At 38.1% G+C, this 25,531-nt stretch overlaps 1 protein-coding gene across 1 annotated transcript in view; it reads left to right on the top strand.

Moving 5' to 3' along the window:
* The window catches only part of ANOS1 (anosmin 1), an 892,203-nt gene that overhangs the window by 748,143 nt on the left and 118,529 nt on the right, over positions 1–25,531 (top strand). The window contains exon 10 of the mRNA XM_044072460.1: positions 9,536–9,624. Within this exon, the coding sequence (XP_043928395.1) occupies positions 9,536–9,624 (89 nt within the window). The remainder of the gene's footprint in view (positions 1–9,535; positions 9,625–25,531) is intronic.

The following is a 25,531-nucleotide window of genomic DNA, read 5'->3' as shown; positions in this document are numbered from 1 at the left end:
AAAAATTAATTACATCCTTTATTTACGTATACTATATCTAAAGTTACTATATCTTGGCAGTTGCACGATTTGCAGGCCATTAGTTTATATTTTAATAATTCTTTGACATCTGGAATACTCTACTCTAACTTCAAACATGCATTAAACATTGCACTCTAAAAGGTACCATCTCTCAGCTCTGTTCCTGTCTACTGCTTTATTGCAGACATCTGTCCCCTTGCCAAAATTCTGGAAAATCATCTGTAGCCACATATTAGAATACTGCACAAACAACATGAGTTTAGGCCAACATGCTGTATCATTACTGCTGTTTACTAATTTTTTTAGCCTGCTGTTAACTCTGTGATAGATTACATACACTCAAGTATTGTCTTATTTAAAGAGAACCATTAAGACTGTAGACCATCCAACATTATTACTCAAATTATCTAGGTGTAGTTTTCCACTGAAGTTGTACAATGTTTTTTGCAACTACATTCTAAATAGAATTTTTATGATTACAAGCCAGAACATATCTCTGGTGTCATAACCAAACAAGTTACACACAACTTTATATTTGGACTCTATTAGTCTCCACTTTTGCTAATGATCTAATGACCTATGGTGGGTCATCACATATGTAGATGATATTCTTATACTAGGACAGGTTGATCCTATGAAAAACTAAACATAGTAGTCTAAAAAGACTTTAACATAAACTGGAGTTAGCTAAAACAATCTACCAACACACAAAGATTCATAGTCATGCTACTTTGCACCCCTCCCCCGAAAAAAAAAATATCAACTTCAAATACCATATCCATAAATGATCCTGGAGACACATCTCTTCCTTTCATGACCAATCAGAGGTATTTAATGATAACTCTCGACCAAAGCTTTTCCTTTCAGATACATACTGAACATCAGTTTATACAGCTTCCACATTAGCTGAAAGTTTCTTACAAATGAACCCAGCTACTTAATACGGAAGCTAGAACTGCTTTTGCTATAAATGTATTAATCCCAAGAGTATGCCATTCCTGTAATCAATCTTCTTTCAGCCCATAACATAGCCGTTACAAAACTTTAGAGTGAAGTGATTCCATTATCTTTCCTACTTCTTTTTCATGCTTTTATATGTTGAGGTGTTTCTTCTGAAATCCACATGCAGGTAGCCATGCAGTCAAATATAGAATATTACAAATGTACAGACAAGCAAAGAAAGGAGTAGTGATTAACTGGTAAGTATTTCATAACAGAACTGATAGCCATTCTTTTCATATTCATAAAAGGTTTTCCCAGAGCAGTAAAAGCATAAGGTGACAAGAATGCACATGGATCACTGATGTCATAGCTGTTTATAGCCCTCTGGTATAGCTTCCTTCATTCTCAACAGGAAGGGTAAGGAAATACAAAAGCCTTGAGAAAGGAAGAAGGATAGCTGAATGAGAACAACAACATCAAAAGGCAATTCATCATGGCAATTTGGGTAACATTTGTTTAGTCAGATGTCACCATGGATGATAGGGTATTCAGTCAAATGCATTTCTGTAATATTTGCAGAAGTTTGGCTCTAGTGTTAGATTCAAAGTCTGGGTTTACCAGCATAGATTGGATATGGTTAAGTGAAGTTAGAGAAGTTGCACCATTCAAAGGGGAGACTGTAGCTTTGCTTTGTGATTTTTCAGTAAAAGTGTATTTTTGAGAACATGTTTTGAGGAACTGTTTTTCAGTGCCAGTACTTTTCACCTATGTGGTCTCAGCAATGCTCATTCAATAACATGTTTTTCAACAAACTAAACTAGAGCCTCTGAACAATGATGCATGTTTAATATTAGGAGGCAGGAAGGTTTGTTAGCAGTTTGCTCTCTGAAATTTCTTTGCATTTTTTGCAAATTGTCATAGAGTCATTGTCATTCACAGACATAGTACAGACAGAGATTGTGAAGCTTGTTTCCTTGGTATTTTGTTCCATCTTTGGTTTTACTCCTGGTATGTCTGGAGTTACCAACATGATCTCATGATTAGCTGCTGTAAAGTTATGTACTTTCAAATACTGACAACGACTAATATCACAGATTTACATATTTACAGATTCTACTTCAGGTGCATAACCCATGCTCTCCACTTTATCCATATCAGCCATTTTCTATATATTCTTTTGTGTTTTATGTTTGTCTCCCTCCCCTTCATTTATTTCTTCCCATGATGGCTTTTCTTATGGGATTTGCTATTTGTGTGTTTGTTTCTTTATTTTATATAGTAATTTAATTGGGTAGACTAGACACAAGGGCCCATTTCAGCCTGAATCTGCTTAATGCAAGGTTACTTTTCAGTCAAGACATGCTTAGTACAAGGCAACTAAACTGTATAAGGTGAAAAAAAGTAAAGATCTTCTGACACATTATACATAAAAAAGCATTGCTATACATACTGAAGACTATAAATGAAAAGAGGTGATATTGATAATGCAACCAAATTGGCAGAGATGGCATGGATCTGGAGATTACAGGCACATAGATTTCCAGGACTTAACACTAATTATCCACCCAAGCCAGCCCTAAAGGGGAGGAGGCTGAAAAGATACCTCTGTCTGGTCAAGTCTCACCCTTGAGTGATGTTTCATCAATGGAAGGCATTGGCTTTTCTTTCAGTGTTGATTGGTCTGACTTTCTAATATGTGATTGGCTTACTTTTTTATTGATGTAAATGGATTGGAGGAAGGAATATTTTGTATGATCGAAAATGTGTTTATCCTAGTTCACTCTGTTTATTTTATTAAAGAGTTGCTTTTATTAACCACGTAATTTTATTGTTTTACTGAAATGGTTACTGTGTTGGCTGTGTTGTTTTATGAAGTTGTTTGGATTTTTCTACAACACAATGCTTTGATGGGAAGCTTCCTGCTTTTAATTTTTGAATTTGTATATGCATATACCCCGGAATTCCCATGTAAAACATCATTGTAATGGAAGACAATGTGACTGGAGTACAGGAGTGAGTATATGACTGAGAAAGTGGTTAAGTGATAATAGATAAAGGCATAAAGCTTAGTGTTAATTGTGAAACTATGGCCTCTAAGTGAAAGAAGTAGCTGCAGTAGAATCAATTACAAGAATGAAAATAAAATAAGTTAATGTTTAAGGTGGTTTTAATGGTGGAAAGTATGGGTCTAGAGAATATGGGTACAAATAAAATGAAAAGAAGTTTAGGATAGTGGCCTGGTGACACACACAGACTGCTGTTGTGGAGTCAAGAATGGAAGCGGAGCATAGAGATCAAATGTAGAGACTACGATTCAGTTTATTATCAAGAGAAGCGTTGCATCTGAGGAGGAGGAAAGTGCAAAGGAGGTTTACTAAGGTATAAATCAGCAGATGACTGATGGGCATAATGTGTGTTACGGTGACAGAAGTGCAGTTAAACTCAACCCTGGGGTAAATACAGAAGCATTTTGCACTTGTCTGCAGCTTTTTTAATTGGTTGAAAAGATGATGGGCAAACCAAAGTAAAAGACAAATAGTATTGTAGACTTTAAAAGTATTTTTGAGCATTTTGAGAACTGTTGTTAATGTTTTCTTGTGATATTGGAATTTGCAGTTTAATATTACTGTGAGTTATAAAATGTGGACATTTGGTTAGTCCAAAGTGTTAGATATTTGAATATGTAATACAAGCTGGGGCAGGTTATGTAGATTAGTGGCATATCCTGACAGCTTTTTAGGGATGCCAAGCCAAATAAATGTTGGTTTACAGAAGTTAGCTGCAACTGCAATAAATCAATTGTGCAGGCAGGTAAGGTTACAAGCATATCTCCTAAATGTCCGTTATTTTGCTGAATATCTCTGATTGTGACTCGTATTTTTGCCCTGCCCCTCAAAAATATTTTGTTTTTTTATGGTAAATCACAAAGAATTACACTCAGTCAATAGTGCCATATTTCTTACCTTCAGAAAATGTATGTTGACACAAAGACTGCTTGATCAGCTTTTTAAATCGACTAAAGTAATATTTAGAAATTGCCTTGGTTGTGAGACTATCACCTCCCATTATTTATTTGTTAATTAAAATATAGTTACTGGGGTGGAGCAGTGGTTATTTCTGACCAGCTGCAGTCTCAGTCTGGGGCTAAGGAAGAACCACTCTTACAAAAAGTTCAGAAATATTTGGCTATGAGGAAAGAATTTGAAAGATATGGTTACAAGAGCACATTTCCGTAAACAAGCAGCCAGTGACATAAGGACATGCATACTGAGAAATGTAATAAAAACATACTGCCTATGATTTGTTGTAACAGTTTTTTATAGGTTGTATAGTCTGCCAAAATATTTAACATTTTTTGCAATAGCTTTCATGGACATTGATTAGTAATACCTTATCTAAGGTTAAATCTGATGTTGATAATAATGCTTCACATATGTTATCTTGAAGAATATTGCATGCTCCACTGTTTGTCAGTGTGAATTACTCCTTCGTTAAACTGGTATCACTGATTCATTCTTCACAGTTCTGCTTTGTACTCAGATATGATTTCATGTTTTCATTTTTCTGTCTTTCAAGACTGACACCCCTCAACAATTACTGACAGATTTGTATTCAGACTCTTTGTTATATATGTACTTTGACTTGAAACATTTCAGATTTAGTCTTTTTCTGGCAGGTTTCTCATGTAAATCATTAGCATGACATCTTAGAGTAGCCAAGGGAACTTGGATTTTTCTTGTCAGATGTTGTTCCTTCCCTACATCTTACGGAGAGGGGATCAAGGTTTTGTACTTTTCTTTCGTTGGCTCCATTTTATATGGTTGTGAATGGTGTATTCTACCAGCGTGCTTTACTGGTCTTTTAGAGCTGTATGCTTTGTTTTACAGTTTGCTGCTTGACGGTGTGAAACAAAAAGAGCTGTGATTTCCCTTATTGTTGCTTCCTTATGCCTCATTATACGTGTAGTGCTGCTAGAGTTAATTTACCTTTTTACCATTGAGGTCAGTTGCCTCTTATTTTGGGGTTAAGATGGTACTGTGTCAGAACTGATAGGTCTTGCATTCAAGCAGGAATTAAATTTTTTGTAACCTGAGCCTTCTTTTGTAGTGATTAGCATACTGCCTAGGTTTGTAGTTTGTTCGTACAACCATTGGTATACATTTATAAGTCTTGAAGATTACTTGCTATGTGATATAGCATCCAAGTGCAACTGCTAAACACCTGCAGCTGCCATTAGTAAAGAGTTACATTGTTTTCCTTCACTTATGAGCTTCCATGTGTTGATGCCTACAGATGATAACAAGTGACCATTGTCAGTAATGACTTTACCTAAAATCTCACTGGTAAGTGTTACAAATAGTTCAGCCTTTGCTTGTAATTTGAACTTAACGTGGCTATACCGGGAATCAGTTGATCACTAGTTCTTGTAGAAAAGTTGTGTTTACCTCTTGCATTCTCTAACGCTTGAAGTTGATTATTAGATTCCAAGCATCAAGTGCATTACTTGTCTGGACAGTGGCAAGATATTTATATTTTGATGTTGCACAGACTTTAGTTCATTGGCAGGCAAGTAATGTCTGATCCTGCTACCATGTACTGTTCCTTTATTTTGTGAGATGGAGGAGTCAAGGTTTTGTAATTACCTGCTGTCTCTTTCAACATCTTCATTTTGCACATTTTTGGTTGGTGCAGATGTTTAACTTTTATTTATATGTTTATTTATTTGTGTGTTTGTTTACTTTTTATCTATCTATCTATCTATCTATCTATCTATCTATCTATCTATCTATCTATCTATCATTCTGTGTATCCTTTGTTAACTATGTTAGTGCCACTAGACTAATGACTTCTTTTCAGGGGAGAACCATGGTGGAATTTATACTATCTTTCTGAACTCATTAGTGCGATAGAGCCTTGGTGTCTTACAAGATCCTAAGAATCACACAGCATGTGTAACTGGTTTCATTTACTTTAACTGTTTGGGCAATGCTGCTAAATCTGGTTCCTCTTATGGAATAACTACAGGTATTTTTTCCACTGGTAATATTTCTTAAATGGACTGGTGAAGTTTGTCTAGCATCCTTGAGGATTACATGGAGAACTATAATTCTCAATGACCATTGCATCTCATCTTTGGACTTCAGCTTGGGCTTCATTTGTATTAATAACTTTGTATTCTGGGATTTTTCATTTCTTTCTTTATCTTTCTTCTCTGTCTGCTTCTTATAAGTGAGTCCTTGCTGCTGACAAACTTTAAGCACATTACTTAGTAATCTTTAGTTTTTCCAAATAAGATTACTTGGTGGAACATGTTAGAAGGATTGTAAAATGTCTTATAATTTTTTAGCTCTCTGTGTTAAAGAATGAAGTAGGGAGGTACTGAGTAATATGGATGGATGAATAAAAGGTAATGCATGCTCAAAGAACATGTATTACTTACAAAGGTTAAATCTAAAAGTATCAGTGAGGACAGGCACTAACGAAGTAGTGTTAAAATGCACTGCCTAAGGAAATTATAGCAATTAGAAGTAGAAAATCATACTCCACAAAACTGATTTTTGGAGGTTGTACTAGGTAGTTGTATAGAAAAGCTGACAGGAAACCTATGCATTATTAATGTGCTTATGTTTGTTTTATTGTTTAGTCCTTGAAGGACTTCTAGCTCTTGTCCAGTGTTTTGTGGATATATTGCCCTTTTGGGTTTTGGTCGTTTTGCAGAACTTGAATGACATTGTTGGTTAATGCAGCACTGGCAGCATACTGTATTAGTTATAGTGTTTTTGTTTTGCAGTCATTATTTTCTATGGCAGTGCTGTTGCTTTCTCTCTGGTAACAGCACCATTTAGTTTATTCCCCTGGTTATAAGAACCTCCTAACTGTGTATTTTGTCATTCATTGTGTTCCTTCCATCTATAAAAAAGTGTCCCTTTTCTAATGAGTTTGACTCTGACATACCTGGACACTTTCTCAGTCCTTGCTGTAAACCCTTGCCCTGGAGATTTAGAAGAGGAATGCTCCTGCTTGTGATTACAGTGTGCATTTCTTTCTGAAGCCTTGGTGAAGGATAATCCAAATTCAGGTGGGATATTAACCATCCTGTTCATACTTAATTAGTATAGTCCAGTCCCTTTAAGTAACAGTGGTGAAGGATAATCCGATTTCAGGTGAGATATTAACCAACCTGTTCATACTTAATTAGTGTAGTCCAGTCCCTTTAAGTAACAGTGGTGAAGGATAATCTGATTTCAGGTGGGATATTAACTAACCTATTCATGCTTAATTAATGTAGTCTGCCCCTTTAAGTAACAGCATCGAGATTATTTTATTTAACATCTTGAATGCTAACATACTCATTTTACATAAACACCTTCTGTCGTGGATTTGATATACCTTCATTTCTCTCTAAGAACATCCTGTCTTCTGTATCCTCAGTGATTGACCAGCATGCATGGGTAGCACTTTTAGATTCAGTACCTTTTAAGAAAACCTTTGCTGTGATTTTTAGCTGTAGCATTCCATATTTGTCTAACTGATCATTGTCTCTTTCTTGACTCTTTTTGTTGATAGTGACCTCAGAGGTTCCTCACAAAGAAATTACAGGGTGTAAACAACATGAACTATGCTGATAGAACCCTTCCCTGGCCCCCTTCAAATGCAATTTAGATCAATGAATGGGGAATCACAAATTCACACCTGGATTAGCACCTATGTCCATTATGGACAAGGGCACGCTGTAAGATACTCAATGCATAGACAAACATCCATGCCATCCTCTTGCCCCTAGATGCCATATATTGGGTAAAATTGGGCTTGTAAGAGCCATTAAGTTATTAGCCTAGTAATCTCCTATGAACCTATGAGCACTTCACAAACACCGGATAGGGTACTAGTCATGTTAGTATTTTCTCAGAAGTATAAGGCTTTTGAGTTAATAAATAATAAATGGAGTTAGAGGGAACCTGCACATATTGCCAACATTTTTATATTGTCAAATATTGTGCCAGTGAAGTGCTGCTGAATATTTGGCTGCACTTTAACCATGTTTTTCCCTACCTTGTCATTTGCCATGATTTTTTTTAATTCTGAGTCTACTTTATGCATTACTACCTCCAGAAACTAGGACTAGCCTTTAATTCATTGTGGATTGAGTCTGACATATCCCACCTTGTTCACTCCAAGGCATTTTCTATGTTACTTAAAGCTTGCCTCAGAAATGCTTACCCACATTACTTTTCAAATTCTCAAGGTCTGCCTTTTTCTTACATTTGTTTTTTCTTTTTTGTGTCTTGTATTGCCTGTTTCTATATTTCTTCTTTCTACCACTGACATATGTACATAAAAGCTACTTTTCTGTCTTTCTCCTATTCTGTACATTTATACTCATGTTGGTTTTAATGTACACTGCTAGCACCATGCTGTGATTTATAAAGAAGCCCATTTCTTCCAGTAGTGCTATCTAATCTTGTCAATATAATACCAATTGATTGAGAGTAGTTATTATTTGTTGGCTTTGTTCCTGATTCTTGAGCTAAGAGGTTGTGAAGTATATTCCTGAATATTACGTTGGCATAACATGATTTTAATATGATGTATGCATGCACTATGCTAGCAGTAATTCTTGCAAAGAGTAATAGAATGGTGGTATCATGCTCTATGCCTTTAGCATATCCGTTCATAGCTGCCACCCTTATTCACCCTGGAATTGCTCTGTAGACCATCTGTCCAGTCGCAAGTCAGCACTCATTCTGCATGCCAGGATAAGACATGACATATATATGTACTGCTTTGTTTGTAAACATCTGGTCCTTTCGTTAAGCTGACCAGTAGCTTTCTGCTCCATGCTGAGTACTGGTGGAAGGAATATTTAGGTGACCTCTTCACTGATGAGGTACTTCATTGTAGAAGAAGACAATGGCTTACTGGTTGTTGTACAGTCCTGGAACAATCTACCAGAATTATAAGCAGAGATTTTCTCCCTCTACATGTTGTACAGAATTTTTGTACTTTGGGTTGAGGGTTTATGAATCCCACTCTAAGACTCTAAGTTACTGTTTTTACATCATTAGTTTCATCTTTCCATTAGGATAGTCTAGAGGTATTGTTTTTTTTTTTTTTTTACTAATTTTGTGGCCTCACTGAAATTTATCTTTCAGATCATTAACAATCACATCATATCATCATTCAGAAAAAACTGAACTTGATAATAGACCTAGACATAGTGAGTTCTTGCTTGGTCAGTATGTAAACCATATATATAAGGCAAATAAATAATTCACACAAGAATCTCCCCAGACCAAACTCTGAGATCTAAAGTGCTGTTTCAGTATTACAGTGATTTTGAGTACATAATTACTCTAGTGACTCTCAGGAGATGTGTTAGCATGTGACTTGTCTTCTGTTCCTTACTGCATTCAGAAAATGTTGCCAAATTTGTGACTGATCTTTATGGTTGTTTACTGATACTTCTTATAACTTTGATGTAGTAAGTCTTGTTAACATATGGCTTATGTTAATCACTTTTATCTTTTTGCAAAACATGCTCATATGTTATGTTTATTTTGTTTATTTTTAGATCCTACAGTGGGACGATACCATGTTCAGTGGTTGCTGGATCATTGCACTCACAATGCAACTATGAGCCCGGAAAAAGCTGTAACACATGTAAGTCTAACCGATGGATGCTTGTATTTTCATATGTGCTCTTTATGACTAATTTTAGCTGGCATACTATTATTCATGAGTGGAAAATATTTTCCTGGTATAAAATATTTATGTAAATTGCAAAAACGTTTCTAAAAAAGATATGATTTATGGATTTTAGCATATTACATATTTCAGAGATGGAAAATGAAAGCAAGTATTAAATTAAATTGCTCAGGCTTTTTACTCAATTCAGAACTGAGAAGGAATCCCACCATGGGAAGTAAGAACCAAGACCAAAATCAAGCTGTTTCTGCAATTCAGTGACATGGTAGCCACAATGAGGAAAGATCTCATTATCAGCTAAAATGACTGTCTCAGATTCACTAGTAATTACTTTGACTACAAATCAAAACTTTCCAGTAAGCAACTCTGGTGGCCTATGTATTGTGTTGACAGTGCCACCTCTTCCACACATTTGCATGTTTGCATACACAACATACCTCTTACGTGTCCCTGAGTGTACAGAACATCCCTGCTGTGGCCTTTTCTTATTTCTCTGTCCCTACTATATCATGGATGATTGAAGTCAGTCAATAATGCCAGCCAGTGGAGTTTCATTCTACTTATTGGGCAGAAAATGTATTGTGATTGAAGATCTTGTGCTCCTGTAACCCTTTATGTGAGTCAGAGTGATATTTAAAAATGTTCCCTGGTGTCATCTAGTGTTTTTCCCAGCTTTGTTCTAAAGTCTTCAGTAGGGTGGTGCAGTGGTTAGCATTATCACCTGACAACAAGAGGTTCTCTGGTTCGATTCTTGGCTCGAGTGCCTTCTGTACAGAGTCTGCATGTTTATGTGGGTTTCCCCTGGGTGCTGCAGTTTCCTCCCACATTCCAAAGACATGCGTCTGGAGCATTTCTCCCCTGGCCTCCTCTGAAAATGGTCTGTGTCCCAGTCGGAGTTTCTAGGTAAACAAATGTAAATAAATAAATGAATATGGCTGTTTAATGGTATGGCATTCCTCTCAACTGGTCCTGATGTTGCTCCTACTTTGCAACTCATACCTCACAATCTGTTACAATCAGGGAATAATGCTAGACTTGAAGAATGTCATACTTGTTATAGTTTACAAAATATCAAGAAATGCAAGTGCTGAGGATGCCAAAGGTAGATGGTTTGAAACTTCTTTTCCCTGTTTTACAATGCTTTTTCAAAGACCTAAGGTAACATTTACAGAGTAACCCTGGGCTGTCTCTGAATCAGAAATGTGTATCATGAGGGTTAACACTCAGAATCTGTCTGTCTGTCTGTCTCTCTCTCTTGCTGCACAAGTTCCATTTTTATGTGATAAATAAGGCAATGTCATTTGAAGTATAGTAATATTTTAGATGAAAAGGAAATTTAAAGGATTTGTATGAAATGCAGAAATGCAAAGAAGTAAGCTTTATTAAAACTGAATGCCGAGTTAAAGCATTATTCTTAGTAAATTCACAGACGTTGTGTAACAACTTTTGCTGGACAAACACAGGCATTACATTATCACAATGCAACCTATTTAAGAGCTCATACAACATCAGAGCAAATCTCAGGAGTAATGATGGTAATAATGACAAAATGCTCATGCAATACATCATCTCTACATTCCAGTGTTTATAACAGTTGTGCAGCACTGCATTTTTTATTTTTGTTTGATTAATAAGTGTGGTTCAATGTACGCACTTACTGTATCTTGCATAGAAAGGTATTGATTAGGCATTGCGCATGCTGCAACTTAAATCATCCACACAGAGATAATGAAAAAAATGTTAAAGGTATGAATTTTGCAAAAGATATTAAAATATTAAGAACATATTTTGTTACTGTACATATAGTTATGGATGTTGGGTTGGGTATTATGTGAAAACCTTCCTCTAATGTGGTACCTCCATAACTCAAACTAATTATGATATTTTTGAGAGCAAATACTTGTGACAACTTATATCCCATAGTACTTTTTGAAATGCTGCTGTAACTGTGCTGCTGTCATTATTACATTTCTAATTTATTGTAAATCTTTTTTTACCATTTTTATTTCACAAACATTTTTTATATTACCAGTGGCATATTAGGGCATTCAGATGAGTAACTATACTCTGGGTGTTGCTAAACCTGTTTTATCCAATTATTAAGTTTCCTAGAACTGAGATTCATGCGGTGTATTTCTTCTTAAAAAGAGAACAGTTGATTTACCTTGTGCCACTTCACCCTGACATCTCTGATAGAGTGTACAAAAACATTTTCTTGTATTTCTCATTTTGGCCACCCTTTCATGCATGTTTTCTGAACTGCCTTTTCTGGTGAGGAGAGAAGTAACAAACTGATCAGAGTGGTACAGACTTCCTCATCCAGTGCATACTCTTTAGCTCATCCTATGAAAACCTATGCATTCTTAGGCAAACTGAGAGGAATAACCCCCCCAAGGGATCCATTGTCCTTCAGGGACCTTCTCCCAGTGGGACCTGCTTCGAGAAGCTCCCAAGCTAGACACCCTCAGTAGCTGTCCAAACCTCCCAACTGACTTGTCATGAAACACACATACATTCTGAGAGTATCCTGGACTGCCAAGCTTTGCTATTTTGCTTGGACAGTGAGTCATCCACCCCGTGATGGTACCTCATTTCTTCCACTAGTATATTGAATGACACCTAGGAAGTATGGGACTGTGGCGTTATAGTGGGCCTTGTTCAAGAACTCAATAACTGAGGTAACTGAAAGGATCTGTGATTGAAAGGCGGTTGTTGTTTTTCATGGAGGTAACCCATGGGCCCTTTGGCAGACACCAGCAATTGCAAAAGCATCAGGTTAAGAACATGAGATTATGATTATTGAAAGGAGGAATGCAGTTTATAAGACTGGTGGACATTTTAGTGGAGGCAATCATATTTTGGTTTTAGAGGTTTATATATAAGCAGCTACATGACCATTTTAATAGGAGTGAATACAACAAGATAAAGGATGGTTTAGGATAAAGGTGAGGAAGAATTGTATGAAAGGTGTTTTTAAATTCAAAGAAATGACTTCCAGCAGGGACATAGCTAAGAGTTTTGGAACTTTACACCAACTTAGGTTCATAGGTTCATAAGTAGGTATTAGGCTATCGGCCCAAGGGCCTATGTAAGCCTAGCCAACAAGGTTCCCTGGCTTACGCCACCCAAGAAAGTTATTTTCCTGTGCCACTGTTGAGCAGAGACACAAAAGTGATTCCCGGGGTGTATTTCCTATTTCCCATCCACTCATCAAGATTTTTCTTGAAGAGTGCTAATGAAGAACTTTGCTTGACATAGATGGGTAGCCTGTTCCAGAATATGGGAAGTCTCTGGGATAGGAATCTATCCCTCCAGCATGTCCTGTTTATTGTGTTGACAAGTTTTAGGTCCCTAGAGCATGTAGCTCAGAGGGATTGGGATTTCTTTAGGTGTAGCATTTCCAACAGCTCTGGGTTTGACATAGCTTTATATGTTAGGCAGAGATCACCTCGGAGTAGGCGATATGCTACGGAGTAAAGCTGGAGGTTTTTTGAGGCGGTCAGTATAGGGCATTTGTTTGAGGCCAGTAATCCGCTTTGTGAGGTACTTCTGTGGCCTTTCCAGCTGCTGCAGATGTCTTGTGAGGTACATTCCAAAAGGGGTGTTGTACTCTATAATGGGTCTAATGAGTGTAGAGTAGAGGGGAGCAGTGACCTCTTTCTTCCTGGATGAGAACCCTTTTATGATGAGGTGTGCCACATAGAAGGACTTCCTGACTACTGTGGTGATGTGACTATCAAAGGAGAGACTACTGTCCACCTGGGTCCCAAGGTCTCTTATCATGCATTCAGTGTTAAGTAGATTGCTGCCTATGTAGTAGTTCATGGGTATAGAGTTTTTACCCAAGGGGATGACACTGCAATTTTTGGCATTGAGCTTGAGGCCATGGCTCTGACACCAGGCATCTGTCTCAGCGAGGCCCTTCTGTAGGATGTCCACATCATTTGGGGACTTGACTATGGCTCCTAGTTTGCAGTCATCTGCAAACTTCATTAGCCAGAGGCCTTCTGTGTTAGCCTGTACTTCAGAGAAGTAGATACCAAACAGGAAAGGTCCCAGGAAGGAACCCTATGGCACTCCACTTGTCAGTGCTTTGAGGTCAGATTTGGAGTCTGCAACTTTTACAGTGTGGGTTCTGTCAGTGAGCCAATTGGCAACCCATCTTGTGACGTAGGGATTTATACCTAGTTTAGTGAGTTTAGCTATAATTTCAGAATGGGGGATGGTGTCAAAACCTTGTCTAGGTCAAGATAGGCTGTGTGAACCACCTTACCCTCATCTATGGCTTTGGTAACTGCCTCAAAGAAGTTGATTAAGTTCAGGAGGCATGATCTGCCTTTCACAAACCCAAACTGGGTGGGATCCAGAGTTTGGAGGTTACCAATGTCTTTTTTTATGAGTTCCATGATGATACGTTTCATGGCCTTACAGGCCAGGCTCGTCAGGCTAATAGGTCGATCGTTCCTAGGATCAGTGGTGGCTCCCCCTTTGTGGAGTGGGATGACTGTTGCTGTGCATCATTTAGTGAGCGCAAAGCCTGATGTGAGGCTATTATTGAACATGGTGCTTAAGTGGGGAGCCAGTTTGTTCTGAAGTTCGTGTAAAACACAGCCTGGGATGTTGTCCGGTCCCATGGATGCTGTGTTTTTGGCTTTAATGAGTGCAGCTTTTACCTGCATAGTTGTGATTACAGGGACTCTGCATTCTTATGTTCAAGCTTAAAGAATGCAGCCTCCTCTGAAGCATAGCACTGCTGTTTCCACCCTTGCAGAGCATACTTGAGGACAGACTACATTTTCATGGCTACAAAAAATAATGAAATAGAAGGCAGTGATGTGTTTTAAACTTTTTGTTTATTCCCCACTGCCTGTCAGCCTTCCAAACTCACTTCATCCATTTGATATAGTAGGGTAAGGACTAATTATGGAAGTGTTCGTAAGTAAGAGTATTTCATCCATGAAGAAGGAGGTCATAACATCCCTGTACTCCTCGCTTATCAGATCCATTATCGTGTACAATGCCCTCTTCAACTTGCACTTTGCCAAGTACAAGCAGCAGTTGGAGAGACCACAGAGGCTCCTGACCAGGAAAATCCAGAGTCTCAAAGACCTATCCTGTACAGATAGGCTAAAAGCCCTGTCCCTCTACTCAGTCTCATACAGACTGCTCAGATGTGACCTGTGATTGGCATACAAGCCTGTCTCAGACTCAGCCTTGATGGAGTTGCTGCATATCCATAAGTCAAACTCCACTTACACAACCTGCATGCAAGGCTGCAACCTGGTCTGTGACATTTATACAAGTTGTTGATGGGATAGATTTGTGTCCCGACTCCCCCATCTGTGGAATAGATTCCCTCTCTTTTTGTCAAGCAAAGTACCTCACTAGCTGTCTTTTAGAGGAACCTGGACAACTGGATGGAAATCAGAAAATATACCCCTGGATCCCACCTGTGTCCCTGCTGGACAGGGAAAAAAGGTGCTGACTTTGTCAGAACATGGGTGAAATTCTTGGCTAGGCTTATAAGGACCTCTGGGCCAATAGCCTAGTATCACCTTATAAACCTCTGAACCTATGCACACTCATTAAGTTATTAGGGATTTTTGTGATTGACATGTATGCAAATGCCACGGTTAGGGGAACTATGCCTTCCTTCTGCATTGGAGTCCCCCATGTGAGTACTCCTACCCATGTGCTAATGAGGGCTGCCATCACCCGATTTGTAAACTAAGCTCATGTCTGTGGATAAGGGTGTTTCAACTGCAAGCCTCTGCTCATGTGCAGTGAAACAGCCACCATACCACCAGTTCAGAGTATGTGCTGCTCACACATACCGTCCCTTGCCTGGTTGTTTCAGTGCCCAAGATGTGAATCGATCATTGGTCATCTGAATCATAGTCCCAACATTGTCCCTTTACAGTTTAGCAGGGGTAGCTAACCAGGAAATCTTAAAACTATATATAAATATATCTGACAAACTCTAAAGACATAATAAAATAGAACCGTGTTAAACATACCTGGTATTTCTAAAATGTAAATTCTAAGATATCTCCTTACACAAGTTATTTTTAAAAGCTTAATCACTGACATACATTGTGCATGCCTAGCTATATCCTTAATGTAGTGCGTTCCATTCTCTGCTTGTTATAATCTTGTCACTCTACCGACTGTGCACAGCCAATGAGTACCTTTGGACTTAAATCTCCTCCATTTGTACTTGACATCAGAACTCATAATATGCTCAGTGCTCAGTGGTATCTTACAGTATTTCTTCTGAATACCGCTTCTTTGTGTTTTACTGCCATGTGGGAACCATTACAGGAAATGTGCAGAAGGCACCACACTTATATATGTTGTCCAGATGACAAGAACTATAACTAGTAACATGGGATCTAGATGTAAAGGGCAGAATTTGTTAAATGCTTTATGGATTATAAAACTGCAAGTGAAACCAGCCAATATAACAGGAGATTAATTTTTTTGTTCTTTATTAGCAAATGCTTTTTATCTGAAAAGACAGAATTTAAAAGGGTGTAGTGGGCTTGTAACAAAATAATTAAAGTGCACATTCACTAATTTATAGCTAAATAAAAAGAGATATATCTTTGGAGGGATATCTATCTTCACAAGATGTGACATTTTCAAAAGTTGCCATTTAAGAAGCCAGATAAAGTTGCTTGACTACATCCATGTTTTACTTGCAACTTGGCTAGTTAGAACAGAAATTATCTCAAGAGTTATTTATTAACTGGTTTATTTATCTAATTGTTAGGTATATATTTGGCTAAACTACTAGTCAATGAGTTCTTACTGGATGAGGCTTCACGCGGATGATTTTAACTCGCTGATTTGACCAAACTTTACCATAGAAAATCATTACTGGTTGACTTTTTACATATGCTGTGGTGTTGATTTACTGTTTGTGGTATTTTTCTCATTTCTTCTTAGTTGTGCAACTGCGCTGTCAGTACATTCATGTAGAGGAGCTTTGCCTTCCACATGGGATGCAAGAAGGTGTGCTGCCTGCAAAAAACACTTCTGTATTTTTTTTGGATTTTTTTGGGATGAGTTCCCAATGCACTGAAACAAGAGAGCTGCATGTTTGCCTTGATGTGAATCAGTAAAATGCAGTGAAACTGTATATGCAGCATAGGGACTACACCTTAATGCATTATTAGTTATTTTTGGGTCTATATTATATTCTCGAAAGCCAACAATATCGAAGCTGATACTATTGACACAAGAATAGCGAAAGCACACAACATCAAACGTGTAAACGGAAATCTCCATAAGGGGAGATTTCTGTTTACTGCAATTTAGTGTGGTCTCGGAGTAGGTATATTTAAGTAGCGGGGGGTGTGGGGAATGTAGGAGTGACTATGTTAGAGAATGTCACACAGTTGTACAAATTTCTTGTTATGGAGAATATTCTTTGCTCACTGATGGAGTGGAATTACTTTCACACAGTACAGTATAGAGAAAGAATCTTTAAATATAGCTATGTACTGTGCATTCTTCCTAAAATCACTGCTTAGAGAACAGACTGCAAAGCAGAAGTAACGTGTCAGTAGAGTTGTTCCTTAGAATGGTGTCCCTCTGTCTGCTCATATGGTAAGTTATGAATTTTGCTAATATTTCTTGATAAAATACAAATAAATGAATGCTCAGGCGAATGTCCTTCACTAATCTGTTTTAGCAGGATTGCAAATAATCCTTCCACTGAGGCTACTTTGGTGTAGTATATTTAATTTACTTAGAGGTCGAGCATTAATTCCTGGTTATCTCATGATCATTGCAGGATTAAATATACTTGAGTCCCAGGCTGTTTTCAAACCATGGGTCGCCACACATGTTTTTATTTTTTTTTTTTGTAGGGCCATCCATAAATGCATATATTCTTATGTATTATGCTTTGTGATTGTTTTAAATGTATAATTATCTAATAAATCACATTTATTCTTCATTAAACCAAATTTGCTTGTGTGTGTTTAACTTTGTAGTGCTAAATATTTTTCTAACAAGAAAACTCTCAATTGTCTCTAGTTTTGCAGAATATCTCCAATTTTGCCTGATATTTTTGGATTGTTTCTTGTAAAATTTCTGGTGCTCTGGCCAATCATCTAGGACTGCAGTCACAAAATAATGACAGATATTTGGGTTTATTTTCATGCCTCTTAGAAAATGCATGCCAGTGCAAAGTCTGTTTTTCTAGTAATTTTCAAAGTGCTTAAGAGCAATGTTTAAGACCTTTATCTCTGCATTACTTTTGATGTTGTCCTTGATTGTTGCTATAAACGAGCTATCCTGTCAGGATGCAGTTTTTACAAAAATCATTATAGTAAAGATTAATGCACATTGTGTAGTAATGAGTGGCTGAAAAAGCATATTGTGCCAGCCCTAAATAGAAAGTGTGGTTTATTTTTAAAGAATAAAAGTAATGTGGGTACGTGAGTTATGTGAGTGGAATAATCTTCTCACTTGTAAGTAAGGCTATGAAGAAACAAGATCCCTGTCTCTGGTCTCATACATTCCAGTGCCTCATACCAGTGCTAGTTTTCTACACACAAACTTGTCTTTCAGGAAAGTCTGGAAGTCTGAGTAGTGTGTCAGAAGAGAATGCAAGTTGGTGGAACTAGCTACACTTTTTTGGTTCTGTTTCCATGTTAAAGGCTCCCTAGTGGCATACAAAATTCACAAAGCCGACCTCCAAAATGCACAAAAAAAAAGGCAGAAAAATCAAATAGAACAATGAATATACAACATTGCTTTTCTCTTTTACATTTTTTTTTGCAATGGGGCAAGCTGCTGTGCACCCCTCCCTCCCTCTCCAATCTGGAAGTCAAGCCGCCCCCCCAAGATTTATGCCAACTCTGACATTGCCCTACCGTAGAGAAAAGGGAATAATCTGAGAAATTGCAGTTACAAACATAGATATATATAAAAGTCCATATTTCCTCATTTTCAGCCATTCATTCTCAATATTCTGGGATTGTCACTAATGAGTCTAAACATTTGTAAATTGCTCCCCTGACCCATGTTTAAGTGCTGTTAAGGTATCATCTTAAAGACTTCTCTGTGGTGTCTAGTTTTCTCCCCTGCCCAATGTCATATTTAAGTGCCATTTAGGTACACTGTTAAAGATGTATCCCTGTTGTCTAGTGTCCACCCAACTCTGTTTCATTAAGGCACAATGTGTATAGTTATAAGTGGTAGCTAGTGTTGGCCCCTCCCACTTCTTTGTTAAGTGCTGTGAAGTAACATGTTAAGGTTTATCCCTGGTGGCTGTTGCCCCCCCCCCAAACATGCCATTAAGTCATGATATGAAGAAGCGTTTCTGCTTACTAATGTTACCCCCAACCCACATATATGTGTAATTAAGGCATAAATAAAAAAGTACTCCCTTGTGGCTAGCACCCTGCCCCCGGCACAATTTTGCAGGATTTGCCATTTAGTCTGGGGGAATGTGCAGGTATGACAATCCCCACCACCCAAATACAGGAGGAACTGAGAGGGGAGTTTAGGAATAAGTGGTAAGCCCTAACTCCCCCATGCTCGAACCTACTCGAACATAGTGGAATATGCAACTGGCCATGTGAGCTGCTAGAGCAGAGTTTAAAAATCATCCACACCCCTCTCCTACACACAACCTACCCACACCACACATCACTAACTTACCATTACAACTCCATCTCTCCTGAGCTATATCCCATCAATCTCAACCTATGTTTTCATTACAAACTAATCCGTCCTCATGATACCTCAATACCCACTCTCCCCTCCATATCCTCCACTAATTTTTGAACCCCACCTCCCATTCAAAGCAATCCAAATACCACAACTACTTAACTCAACTTCTAACTGCCATACTTTTATCTGGTGACGTACACCCCAACCCAGGCCCACACCCCTCTTCCTCAATATCTAAATCCATCCTATTTGTATCTCTCAACGCACAAAGCTTAACTAACAAAATTCCAAATCTGCATGCCTGGCTACTCCACAATAAACCTGACATCCTAGCCATTTCTGAAACCTGGCTAAAACCTCATATCAAAAATGAAGAGATAGTGCCACCCAATTACTCTATCATCAGAACAGATAGAACCCATAAAAAGGGTGGTGGAGTAGCACTACTCTACTCATCCTCCCTATGCATAACACCTTTTAACAAAGACATTCCCCAATTCAGTAATGCAGAATTAATACTAGCCCATCTTCAGTTAAACAAACACAAACATATATGCATAGCCTCCCTTTACATACCCCCTGGAAACAATATACCAATACTCAAAGAGATCCTCTCCTGGCTTTCAACTAACATCTGTAATGAAACTATAATCATGGGAGACACCAACATAAACTGGTCCTCCATTCTATCCCCTACTGACTCCCTCAACATCAACCTATATAACTACTCTCAACTCATCAACTCCATAACTAGGCCATGCAAAGACCTCACTAGTGGCAACATCTTAGACTGGATTCTAGTCTCCCACCCTCACTACTACCCCAAAAGTGGAACACTTCCCGACTCCCTCAGTGACCACCTTCCCATCTTCACAACACGTCTTCCTTCTCCCCTACAAGTTACTCATAACTACATCACTACCCGATGCCATAAAAACTTTAACCTAGAAGCTTTCTCTGACTCCCTAAAATCCCTTAACTGGTACCCTTTAAAAACTCTACCCCTCAACAATGCAATCACTCACTTCAGTACTACCTTTCTAAATCTTCTAGATACTTATGCTCGCTTAATAACTAAAAGAATAAAAAAGAAATCCAGCCCCTGGTTAACAAAAAACACACTGACAAACATGCGACTTGGAGACAAAGCCTGAACACAATATCACAGGAACAAATCCTCATCTACCCTTAATGAATACAAAACTCTTCGTAACTCAGTTAAAAAGCTTATCTATGCAGACCATCTCAACTACTTCTCCCAACTTCAAAGCAACCACAAAACCAACCCACAAATGTTCTGGAGAGGCATAAACACCCTCCTAAAACCTGGTACTATAGAAAACCCAATACCCTGCCCAAATACACAAGACACTGATCTTGCCACACAATTCAACTCTTTTTTCATAGATTCTATTTCCAAACTTACTTCCTCTTTCTCAAATAACAATCAACCAACTACTTCCACTTCTCCTCACCCAGCTCCCCCTCCATCTTCTTTCTCTGATCCCCCACCTTCTCAACCCCCAGCCTTCCACATTAAAATGATTCCTACTTCCACCATAAAAAAACTCCTACAAAAAACCATGCACCAATGCCCCTGATAACATTCCCTCATACTTCCTCAGCATAGCTGCTGAATCCATTGCTCTTCCTATCAGTATCCTAATCAACCGCTCCATCCAAGAAGGCAATGTTCCCCAAATCTGGAAAAAAGCTTACATCATTCCTCTCCATAAAGGTGGAACTAATACTAATATCACCAACTTCCGTCCCATCGCCATCCTCTCTCCCATTTCAAAAATCCTAGAGAAATGTATCCATCTTCAACTCCTTCCCCATCTCTTAGATAACAACCTATTAACTCCTATCCAGCATGGATTCAGACCCCATCACAGTACCATGACAGCCCTCCTATCCTTCCTAGAAACTGTGAATAAAGCTAGAGATTCTGGCCTCATGCTTTCTACCATCCTACTCGATCTCTCGAAGGCCTTTGACACTATCTCTCATGACCTACTTCTTACTAAGCTATCTAAACTAAACCTTACATTATCATCCCTTACTTGGTTTACCAGCTCTCTCTCTAATAGGCAACAAGCTGTCAAGTGGAAGAAAGCCACCTCCTCCTTTCTCAACACCCCCACAGGTGTCCCACAAGGTTCTATACTGGGCCCCCTCCTCTTCAACATTTTCATTAATGACTTTTTCCACTCTATCCCTCTTGCAAACATTATTCAATATGCAGATGATTCCACAATTATCTGTGCTGCCTCATCCATCCCAACCCTTTTAAAACTTACTCAAGATGCCTTCTCCTCCACTGAACAGTGGATGAAAGACAACCATCTAGCACTTAATGCTGCTAAAACTAAACTAATGATATTTACTCCCTCTAAAACTAATAACTTTGACAGGAATTTATTCTCCATCACCAGCCAAAATAACACACCTCTTGAGCTGGTATCTGAAACCAAACTACTAGGAGTCCAAATCGATGACAAGCTAAATTTCAACTCCCATCTGCTACTAAACATAAAAAAAAAAACATCAAAAACTCGGCATGCTCTACCGACATAATTGGTTCCTCACCTCAAATACAAAACATACTCTTTCTACCACATTTTTCCTTCCCTCCCTTCTCTATGGTGCCCCTCTTCTAACAAACCTACAATCATCTCTCAAAACCAAACTGTCCTCTTGCTACAATAAAATAGCCAGAATTGCCACCAGCAACAAATCATCAACCCATCACTGTATACCTCTTCACAAACTCAACTGGCTAGAACTCCCAAACTACCTTTCCTACACTCAGCTTACCTATGTTCATAAACTCATATTCCAACCATACCTCTGTCCCTCCCTCTCAACTACCTTTAAAATGCACCACACACAAAGACTTCTAAGATCAAACAATCAAAACCTTATTGAGGTTTACAGACCCCTCCGCACCCCAGGACAAAACCTCCTGTCCTTCTCACTAGCACGCTTATGGAACTCCCTACCCCCCTCCATTCGTACAACCACTAGCCTCCCATACTTTAAAAAACTACTTCATTCTCATCTAACATCAACATGGCAATGCTCCTGCTCCCATCCCCATAACCTACTCTCCACTCTTCTTCTCTTCCCTTCTTACAAATCCCAGATAGTGATTTCAAGCTTGCTTGTAGTATATAATTTCCTTACTTATACCCAGCAATCTCTTAGCCTACTGCATCTAACTATCTATCCCTATAATTCCTTACTATCTATCCCTATAATTCCTTACTTATACCTAGCAATCTCCTAGCCTACTGCATCTAACTACCTATCCCTATAATTTCTTACTTATTCCTAAATTCCTTACTTACACCTAGCAATCTCTTAGCCTACTGCATCTAACCACCTATCCCAAAAAAAAAAAAAATGTTTACATTAAATACTTTTGATTAAAATATATTTGACCTGATTATAACCTGAAATTGTATAATGTTACTCTGTAATCATCATGTAATCTATGTGTGGAACTTAATCTTTGTATAATCTGTATGTGGAGCTTTTCTCCCCAGGACTCCATTGAAAACGGGTTCCTTGGGCCCAATGGACTATCCTGGTTAAACAACTGCAAATAAAATAAATAAATAAATAAATAAAGCCATAACAAAAAAAAAAAAAACTGATGGGTTTCCATGCTCAGCCATTGCCCCACTGGAAAATAAATAGGCTGAATGGTAACAGAATAGGTGATAACTGTCTGGCAGCTGGGGAAAATGTAAAAAAAGGAAAAAGAAATGCTTAAAGGCATGCAGCATATACATGCCTACGTTTCACTTTAGAATATTGTTTTCTGCTTTAGTTGAAATTAATTATTAGAGTTTGTGTTGTGTGCCTACACCAGTCAATGCTGCATATTTTTTTAAAAGCTGCATTAAAGAGCAGAAATTCCTACCAAAGTGAAAGCATCAGGCCAGGATTTCCTTTTTCTTTTTATAACTTTTGGATTGGAAGATGTTTGCTTTTTACAAAACTGCACATCTGGAATTTTGTGAAGCTTAGAAATTTGGCATATTTTTTTTCATGAGGATTCACATTTTTAGGTAAATTAGTGGGTAAGTTTTGGATAACAAATCTTTTTAATTAAAAAAGGAGATACTTTGCAATGTATTATTAAATAATCCAGCCTAATAAAAAGTGAAAGGCTCTTGTAGGATCTATTACTAGCTCTGAAAATGTTAATCAATGACATACTTCTCAGCCTCCTAGAGCAAGAAATCTAGACACAGCCATAAATAATAGTGGGACAAAGGCCCCAAAATAAGGACAATTTCTAAATACTGCTCTTACAAACAGAATATTGCAAGAGTAACAGGTTTTGCATTAGCATGGATTTTCTGAATGTTATGAAGTCTGAAACTCAAATGTATGTGAATATTTTCAGACTTCAGTTCTCAATAATTTGCCAAAGGCTGGCCAGAAAAACAAAATTTTATGAGTAACAGACAGAAAATATGAGACAAAAATCTGGACATTCTCTGAAAATCTTGACAGTTGAGAGGTATTACCAGTGATGTTGCTTGACCATGTGGTTTAGACTGTGCTGGTGTAGAGTCTAAATTCTTCTCATAGCAGCTAACAAAAGTTGAGTCCAGTTCATGGCATCTGTTGATGAAAATGTACAGCACCCTGCTTGGATTTTATACATTCAGACACCATCAGCCTTGAAATAACATTATGATAACAAAAAAAAAAAATCTGTTCACACTTCAAAGTGCTGCAGTGCTTTATAATGGGTCTCTTATTTTCTTTTTTCTCTAGACATTACCTGTCTTGTTAGCAAATGACATATATCCATTTGTACATTTTCCACAACCCTGGAAAACCTAGTAAGGACTATATAGAAAGAATTGTTTCCATTAATTGATGAGGCATCTTGGAAGCTATATCAAAGTTAATAGTAACTTAACATAAGCTACCATTACTAATAGTCTTCTGTTTGGAAAGCAAAACCCCATTTCTACTTAGATTCGGTCAGAGTGTTATCCTCTGCAGTATTGCAGTATAAAAAGTGCTGGACACAGCACAGTTAATTTCATTTTGATCAATAGCATATTTTCTGGCATTTTCATGAGAACTTAGACTTTTGGCAAGGAGTTCTGGCAGTGACACAGTAGGGACTCCTGCTTACAGGCCCACTGCACCTCCTCACTTAAGAAAGCATTTTGTCGAAGAAGAAAAAAAAATCATTGTGTGCTTTTCTTATACTAAGGTCTATATCAGTTCAATGAAACAGCTCATCATCGAATACCACAACCTCGAACTTCTAACCACGAAATCTGCAAACATCGAAAGCTCAGAACAGCAAATTTTTTCCCTGGGAAAAAAAATCAGTGTTCCGAGAGACACACACACAACACAAGCACACCAAAAAACAGCAATCCACACACATACACTTAAAATCCTACATCTAACCCTACACTAAACTGTACATACAGTACTATCTATCCACTATCCTTAACCCAAACCCTAACCATAAGGTCCGTCACTATCACACACTCACCTCACCTGTGCCCTAACCCTAACTCACATACCCTGCCCTAACCCTAAAGTCTATTACTATCACACACTCACCTCACCCGCGCCCTATTCCTAACTCACATACCCCGCCCTAACCCTAAAGTCTGTCACTATCGCACACTCACCTCACCTGCGCCCTAACCCTAACTCACATACCCCGCCCTAACCCTAACGTCTGCACAATCGCGCACTTACCTGAACCCAACCCGTAACTCTCCACCACAGTGCTGAAAATAGCGAAGCCCCAGAAATGGACAACCACATTCTTTCCCTAGGAAAACATTTGGTTATCTGCAGCTTCGCTATGCCCAGCGTTCGCTATTTTCAGGTCGATATTAGACCATTCTAAGTATTAACACTTCGATGATCTAATATAGACCCCTTATAATATACTAGTTTATTTTACCGTGTAATGAACTTCTGTTTGTGTTTCTTGGACAGTTTCTTGACTCTAATAAGTGATACTGCCACAGACAATTTTCAGAGACCATTTAACCTGAGTTGCAACACAGATTTGCAGACTTCAGGCTCAACAGTCCTGGTTGTTAGTGTATAAAACCAGTAGATAACTTTTTTCTGATATAGCCTTGTTAATTATGCTGTCTGTATTTAGATTATTAAC

The sequence above is a fragment of the Protopterus annectens genome, chromosome 5.part0 (assembly GCF_019279795.1).
Source record: "Protopterus annectens isolate FY-2018-M chromosome 5.part0, PAN1.0, whole genome shotgun sequence".
NCBI classification, from domain to species: Eukaryota; Metazoa; Chordata; order Ceratodontiformes; family Protopteridae; genus Protopterus; species Protopterus annectens.
This window is presented reverse-complemented; position numbering and strand designations above follow the sequence as displayed.